This window comes from Macrobrachium nipponense, chromosome 4 (assembly GCF_015104395.2).
Source record: "Macrobrachium nipponense isolate FS-2020 chromosome 4, ASM1510439v2, whole genome shotgun sequence".
Taxonomy (NCBI): domain Eukaryota; kingdom Metazoa; phylum Arthropoda; class Malacostraca; order Decapoda; family Palaemonidae; genus Macrobrachium; species Macrobrachium nipponense.
Window position 1 is genome coordinate 58,315,049 of NC_061100.1, and position 8,416 is coordinate 58,323,464.

Sequence of the window (8,416 nt, forward strand, 5' to 3'; positions counted from 1 at the left end):
CGTGACATAAGACATGAAATTATTTTATGAAAATGAAACAGCATAGACAGATTACAATGGGTGGATCCCTCTTTAAAAGAAAGCTTTCTAAAAAAAAAACAATAAATAAAATATTGTTTTTATCAAATCTTCAAAACCATGAGGCTGAAGAAATTCCTTTAGGTAACATTTAAATAATGAACATCTTTAGATACCATAGAAAGAATGACCATTTGGACATTATGATATCACTGAACAAACGAACTACTTCATTAAAATATGCATTTGCGGGACATTCCGTACAGTTTTGTTTTCATGTGAACATTTGTGCCGTACGTGTAAGAAAGTTCTTTAAAAAAAACCAGGACTAGAGAAAAAGCCGAAATACCTGCAGGTGATCCAAACATTAAAGTATGTCCTGCAGTGTACAGATGCCCTTTAAAACATTCAGACTTACTATATATCACGTAACATATTTGAGCTTGTTTTTTCCTTTTTTTTTATTTTTACAAACGTTTATAAATAAGTTCTTTGCAAAGACGCCATAAAACCTACATTATGACTCGACAATCGTTGCCTTTTTAAGACCCCTCTGACTGGTAGTAGTCTTCTTGCGAGCACCAGCTCTCTTCTCCTCGTCCGTCACGATGCAAACTCTGGGAGAAGAGTCATCGGGAGGATCGTGGACGATGTAGATCGTTAGACTGCAGTCAGCGCAAACTGCAGTCATTAAAAAGGTCACAATATTCACAGTGAATTCTGGAGGACTTATCTTTGCGTAACAGTTCGGGCATTCTGAAACAGCGTGGCGCACTACATAGTAAAATCCATTCATTGGGGTCTCAACGTAACTGACACTTGAATTATTACTTTTTGAGGAATGAGTTCTCTTTTTAATTCCAGATATCCACTCTGACCTTTTTCTCTTCCTAACATCCTGTTTTTTCTTCCTGTTTTGTAGTCCTGCGTCCGTACATGAATTCTTGTTGGGAGAGTTTTTATTAGGTGACTGAGAAGGAGTCACTGATGGCACACACTGATCTTGTTCGTCACTGGTCGGCGTGAAGCTCCCTAACTCGCTGTTCACTGAAATGTGCACTTGGTCGTCAGCTTTCACTGTATCGGGCACAACTGGAACATTGTTGATATCCTGCGAATGATCTTTTGGCAGCTCATTCGAGTTAACTGAAACATCATCACTGGTAGTGTGAATGGAATGTTTATCACCACTCTGCTCCTTGGGAGCAGCGCCTTTTCTTGCTTTCGTCTTCCTGCCGCCCTGCTGGAAGCACGAAACTGCCTCTTTCCAGGGAAACTCGTTTCTCATCGAATTCATCCCATTAACGTAAGCTCTTAGGTGATGAGGTTTATCTATGAGTGATGCTCTGCAAGAAGTGCCATTTTCTAAATACTGATTGGAGAGATGCAGTTCCAGACTTTCCATGGGATCCTCAGAATACTGCAATACATGCTCACAGGGGTTATGTCCTTGTTTTTGTTGCACTGTCCATACCTGGAAGGACTGACACTTTTTAAAAACCACTGGGCATTTAAGGCAATATACACCTCCAAACAGTAAATGTTCGGATAAATTTTCAGTTTTGATTATCTTATTACAAAGAAAACACTTGAGTGAATTCACGGGGAGTATCTTCTGTTTTTTGGGGGAGGACTTGGAACCACCAGATGGTGATTTCTTAACACAAGGGTTACTGGGCATTGTTACAGACGACTTTACGGACAACTGCCTTTCTTTTTTTAGTGCTTGTGGGACCTGGCAGGTTTCATTGTCACTTTTTATCAACAACTCACTTTTAGATTTGCAGAATTCACCACTACTTTCATATTTCTTGCTGAGTGAATATGCAGAATGCACTCTCTGAGGAAACAAAGTTGTTGACTTTGTTAGATGACGCATTGTAACACCACTATGACCATGAGGTTTAAAATGGGCACTTAATGAGGGTCATTCTTCAGTTTCTCTTATTCATATCTTTGGAGGGATGGCTGATCAGCTTTGTAGAGAGAGCACTGTACAATTATCCTGAAAATAAAAGAGAATCACAATAATGAGTTACACATGACAACTAGAATCATCCCACGCATATCTTCAATAGTTTATTACAGCCACCAGAAAAATCATCTTAATACTTAGTTCAAATTTTATATTATCACCTTAACTGCTAATTCGAAGTTCCTCGTTGGATGAGTGGGTTACATGCTAGCCTACCGATTCGGTAGTCGCGAGTTCGACTCTCTGCTCTGCCAACGTGGAATCAGAGGAATTTATCTCTGGTGATTAGCAAATCATTCCCCGATATATTTCTAAAGCAAGAGTCGTCCAAATTCTCATTATCAGAGTATTACAGATCAACTACAGCATAAATCTCTAATAATGAAATCATATAAGTGACCACGTAGTGAAACATCCTACTTTCCCAGCGCAAAATTTTGATCACTCAGTGAAATAAGTCACTCTTTACCTTCACTTATAACACAAATGAATTTTTAGAACAAATTTCAAGAAAACCCCAAAAATTAAAATTAGCGTAACCTCTACTATCTTTCATATGTCCCTTTCAAATCTATGTTTCACTGACCAACCTGTTTCGATATTATGTAGTAATAGAACACGTCAAATGTCCTTACATCTGAATGTAATGGCACTTTATTAATCTCATTATTAGGTTGCTATGATCGACGAGACATTTATCAATGCACTACAACTGTAAATACCTTTACTGAATTTGTAGAATACAAGGTTACTTCAGTATACTAGAAAATTTCATCAATAAATCATGGAATGACCGACAGCACAAGTATATCTAATGCTTACATTTTTTCTTGGCTAGCAGGCTGATATACAGAGGAAAGTCCTCAAAAAAAAAAAAAAAAACAAAAAAAAAAAAAAAAATTCACAACAGGAAATAACAAAACCTCAAAATATCTATAAAACGTCATGAAGTTTCAGTTCCAAATCAAGCAGAAAACATTTGAAGTAGTCTCACTCTCACTCTCGAGTAAAAAACAAATAAATTGTACTGAATATAGTTCATGTTAACTAAACAAATTCAATAGGTGTAAAACATTAGCTAAAAAAAACTACTTCATTCTTTTGGGAACCAGTTTCACAAGTTCTCTTTAAATAAATATATATAAACATTCACACTTTAACAATTGGTATTAATAACGCAATGTGTTATGAACTCATTTATAGCAATTCAAAAAATTGGAAACACTTGACAAAGAATTCATCCCACCATCTCTAATGATCGTGTTCTTATTATTGATTTCCATAATACCGAGGCGGATCCTAAACACCTGACGATAAGGAGAAACTGATCAATCTATTTATGGGTACATTTTTTACTGCTGTTGTAATCTTACAATGAATGGCCGTCTCCCTATGGGAAATGTAGCTCGATGCATAAGTCAGGAATGGTTTGTAATGCTGAAGTTTTCCACAGTAGTGAGGTGGTGGAAGAATTGCAGTCCTTTATCAGTATACTGGGTGTCAGCCAAGTGCCTTAGGTAGAATGGAAAGGTTATCAAGATCTAATACTTAAATACGACTGGCGGGAACACTCGGGAACCTATACTCTGTTTTTTTCCATCTGTCCACCTGCCTGTGGTGTTTGCGTATGGTAACACTGCGTCCTTGGCTTTAGATAGTTACATTCAGCAATTATAATAATATCCTATTTCGAATATTAACGGTGTAATTCGTATACAGTAAATTATTAAAACACTTTTCAGTTGTAAATGTACAGCCAGTTAACCTTTTATTTACCTAAAACTTACACATAGCGTAACTATCTAAAGCCCGGGACGCAGTGTTACCATATGCAAACACCACAGGTGGGTGGACAGATGGAAAATTTTTTTTTTTTTTTATAGGCATGGATAGGAATTTTCAAACAGTCATGTGTTAAAGATCATAACATATACAAGTCTTCCACTTGAGTAGTTCAGATCATGAAAATCAATTTAGGTGTCTTCTTGTGTTATTAATCATATACAAACTTTGAGAAGCCAACCCCATAGCTGACTCGAATCTGTGACTTTTCAATACACTTTCCCATAGGAGATGGGCCAGTTTCTCATCTACACAGAGTAACTTCTTGATGGCACACGGATTTACCTTCTGACCCATAGTTCGACCTTCATAAGGTGACAATAATGGTATCCACTTCAGCGTGATATTGAGCTTGTCTTGTCGCATCGGCACGAGATAGTAAAAGGCGCCATAGCTGAAGCTTTAACCTGTATCCCATTCATACAAGGTCGATTTTCTAATACACAATAATTCAAACGAAACAAAATAACAAATATACATGAAAACATTACTGAAGAACTTTAACTCTCAGTTATTTTCTTAACTGATAACTGTAAGGCTTCACCCTTTCAAGAATGTGAATCATGTGTCTATCTGGTGCTCGGAAATGAATATCTTTCTTGTTTACTGCGTTATGACTAAAATGAGTTTACTTTTTTATTGCTAAAGTTCTTTATGCATACCAAATATGGTAAACAATCATAACATCAATTTACAATTGAAAATATGCTAAAAAAAACTTACAAGAAAGAACTAAAAAAAAAAAATAATAAACTTTGTACTTTATATTTACATAAATATAAATTACATATACGCATATGCATGTGTATACTATATACACAACTCCACTTATGGAAACTGGACATTCCGATTAAAATCATCCACAACCTGATGTAATTTTGAATAATGTATAATAACTTTCGAAGACCTGGTTTTCCAGCAGTCCACAGCTACAACTTTAAATACACGAAAAGAACAAACATACGAAGGAAAAAGAATATAGCTAAAGCCGTCGACAGAGGACAGACAGTCTCTGACCGATTACGCGCAGAGAGAGAGAGAGAGAGAGAGAGAGAGAGAGAGAGAGAGAGAGAGAGAATCCATTATGTCAAGAAATGAACTGCGCGCTAACGTCACGTGTCTGATTCATTATCTAAATGGAGGTAATTGACGAGCCAGTGAATCCACACTAGAATAAAAAAAAATCATGGCACTAATCCGTTTTCTTTGAATCCATAAAACAAATTTCTTTTGAGCGTGTCAGCATTCAGCATTGGAGAATAGCTTCCCAGGCCAATTTCTGTACTCATGACAAGAAAACACGTCTCGCTACAGATCTTCGAGGCCTAACCAGACTATAAAAAAATGTATGAAACCACAAACTTTGAAAAACGACACCGTGTGGAAAAGCAGTCGAGTTCAATTACTGAAAATGTAGTTACTATTTGATATTGTTCAGTAATAGTAACAATACTTAACCGAAACACACCAAGACACAACACTTTGTTCAGAATGGCTTCAAGTTCACAGCTACTGTAATCATTCGTAATTTCACAACGAAACGTCATAGTCCTGGCAACGGTGACAAATTTGTAAAAGAGAGTGTCGATGCTACAGATATGTTAATGATGTCCTTCAATACAACTTGATGTGATTACACTAAATTCATCAATGCTTACAAGCCATAGTAAACACCTGAGGACCAGGCTGCAATACCTTTGGCTGTAAATCCCATTTCTCCAATTCACGTAACATGAATGCATTTCGTGTATATATATATATATATATATATATATATATATATATATATGTATATATATATATATATATATATATATATATATATATGTGTGTGTGTGTGTTAGTTTTTTTTTTTTTTTTTGTGGTTGTAGTGTCTGTGGCTAATATATAACCTCTAATCAGTTGTTATCATGGGAACACCCACATCCTGAACACAGGGGTCTGCTCTGCCACTTTCCTTTGTATTTTACTTCAAAATTTAAAATTTTTCTTTGTCAGCCTCTTATCAAATTTGTTTATTTGTTATAGATATAAGATTATATTATATATATATTTAAATTATATTAATTTTCTTTGTCAGCTCTATCTATATATATATAATACTATATATATATATATATAATAATATTTATATATATATAAACATGATAAGAGCTGACAAAGAAAATTTTCAAGATAAATACAGAAGCAGACCCCTGTGTTCAGGATGTGGGTGTTCCCATGATAACAACTGATTAGAGGTGTATATTAGCCACAGACACTACAACCACAAAAAAAAAAAAAAAAAAAAAAAAAAAAAAAACTAACACTTACTGGAAGACATTGCTCGCCATCTACCGCCCTCACCTCACCCCCTACCCCATTTCCTAAACAGCTATGTGAGTTGCAGTCTGATGTACAGGTCTACACATAACACATATATACAAAAACAAATTTTTTTTTTTTTTTTCAAAGATGGCTTTAAGTTTGCTTTGTTCCTGGACAAATCATTACTAACAAAGAATGTTAAATGTGACTCTTACAATGACACTTTCCCTTATCACATGCTACTACATAAGTCCCGAAGCTATATCAGTCATTAAACACAATAGTAAGAACTATAAGTGATACATCAGTGTATATATATTACATGTACACAGTTTAGACATACATATATATATATATATATATATATATATATATATATATATATATAATATACATTTTTTCACAAAGAAAAAAACAATTTTAAGCATGTGGTATCGCTCAGCACTAATGAACCCCTAAACAAAAAAAAAGGGTGAGTCATCCTCATTCACAGACTATTAATTCTTTAATTCATCCAACATTTAACTAGAAATTTCTTATTTTATAATTTCTTTGAAGGCATATATAATTTTTGCATAATTTCCTACAGGCAACATTGAGCTTCCTTCGCATAATGTACTACCAACATTACACTTACTGACACAGGAGAACACGCAAGTTCTAAATATGAACGAATCTCAATCTGATCAGTTGCCATCATGGACATTTCTTCTTATTAAGCAAGGGGAGAAACAGTCCATAATCTATAATCAGTGTTCTCACCAATCATAACATACATAAATGATTGGATGAAGCAACATACATGGGTGGGTGGAGCTGTTTCCTACTCAATAACACCCCTTGGTGTACAAACTTATCTAAACACAGGTGTTCAAACCACTTGCAGAATACTTTGTTGAAACAACTAAAATTCTAATACACAAATGAAAGAACAATTGGGCAGGTTTGACAAAACTTTCCACTAGGTTTGGCACAGCTAAACCACCTTCCTCAAAAACAACTTTACTTCACAGATTTTTGAAATTTTCTAAGCTCTAAAGTTCTGCGACAACTTTGCAAAGTAACCATGTAACATGCAGGTTTTCCAATTACAATACTGAAATTACTCATGATGGAATACTACAATTTCTATTTTTTTTTTTTTTTTTGCATCGCCTCAATCTAAGTTCACTCAAACAACAATACACTTTATGATATGAACATCCATAAGGTTTTCACCTTCAAAACCTTTGCCAAAATTCATTGTAGAGATGTCACAACTCAGTGAAGACCTTGGCCTGAGTTATTGACAGATTGCACTAAAAAACCAATAAAGGTTGAATTCCATTGAATTTGCATGAAATTGCATTAATATACTTCACATTACTCATTAAACTATCAATGCAAGCCATAACATGAGAAATAATACAAGCAGATGTGCTCCTCCCCTTGGTGCAGACCCTATGGCACTCAGCTAGGGGACCCTCCACAACATAAATCAAAATCAATCCCAAACACCAAAAGTAACAACATATAATATCGTTACACTCACCTCTTTACCCAGTGGAATACAAAAAACAATCCAAGAAAAATCCAGATAGTAAAAGTGCACCAGCAATACACCCTACCAAAACCGTGAACAAAGGCAGACTGCGGTGCATCCAACATTTCCCGAGCTCAGCGACCGCCATTTCACCTTCCTCGGTCGTCCCAGCCGGCCAGGCAGCCGCCCAAGTTACTGAAGCCTCAATTTCCTCTGATCTCGTTTCTAGCTTCGGCTGAGTGGACAAGTTTTGGCTTGTTTGCTATCATTTGACATGGGGATTGTTTACGTTATTGAAAACTAATATCTATACTACTTTTAATCTATAAATTTTCATCTTCACTTATTGATGAGCACAAAGCACAGAACTCTCGACAAATTATTTCTGGGGAAAAGAGAAAGAGAATAAGTTAGACAACTTTATCTTGATATATAAAAGCGTCGTCAAGTTAAACACAAGTATAAGAAAGCTCATAAAATGAAAGACAAAAATGGAAAGGAAAATCATCGGTGGCTGAGAATCCCTAACGAACAAGTTTCAGCAAAACACAAAACAAATAAACCGCATAGCAACGACCTTACAGGCTCCAACTCTCAAAGATTATTCATCGCTCTCAACCCTCCTCTTCCCATGGGCTCCATAACCTCCCTCCCCCCAACAAAAACTCGCACGTTCACTCGCTACCAAAGGCTGGCTCGCCAATCAGACAAGCGGCAGATTCACTTCCCCCACACGTTCGACCCACTGAGAG

General features: G+C 35.8%; 1 protein-coding gene across 1 annotated transcript; it reads right to left on the minus strand.

The window, feature by feature from the left end:
- Nucleotides 1-334: 334 nt before the first annotated feature.
- LOC135210935 (uncharacterized) lies at nucleotides 335-7,979 on the minus strand. Its single transcript, XM_064243907.1, has 2 exons — nucleotides 7,674-7,979; nucleotides 335-2,023 (listed from the first exon to the last, which is right to left on the minus strand). Exon 2 carries the CDS (start codon nucleotides 1,895-1,897, stop codon nucleotides 536-538), a length of 1,362 nt encoding a protein of 453 aa, XP_064099977.1. The 5' UTR covers nucleotides 1,898-2,023; nucleotides 7,674-7,979; the 3' UTR covers nucleotides 335-535.
- Nucleotides 7,980-8,416: the final 437 nt, after the last annotated feature.

Bases quoted from the DNA above. Each gene is read 5' to 3' on its own strand.
- LOC135210935 (XM_064243907.1), bottom strand. From the start codon at position 1,897: ATGCGTCATCTAACAAAGTCAACAACTTTGTTTCCTCAGAGAGTGCAT.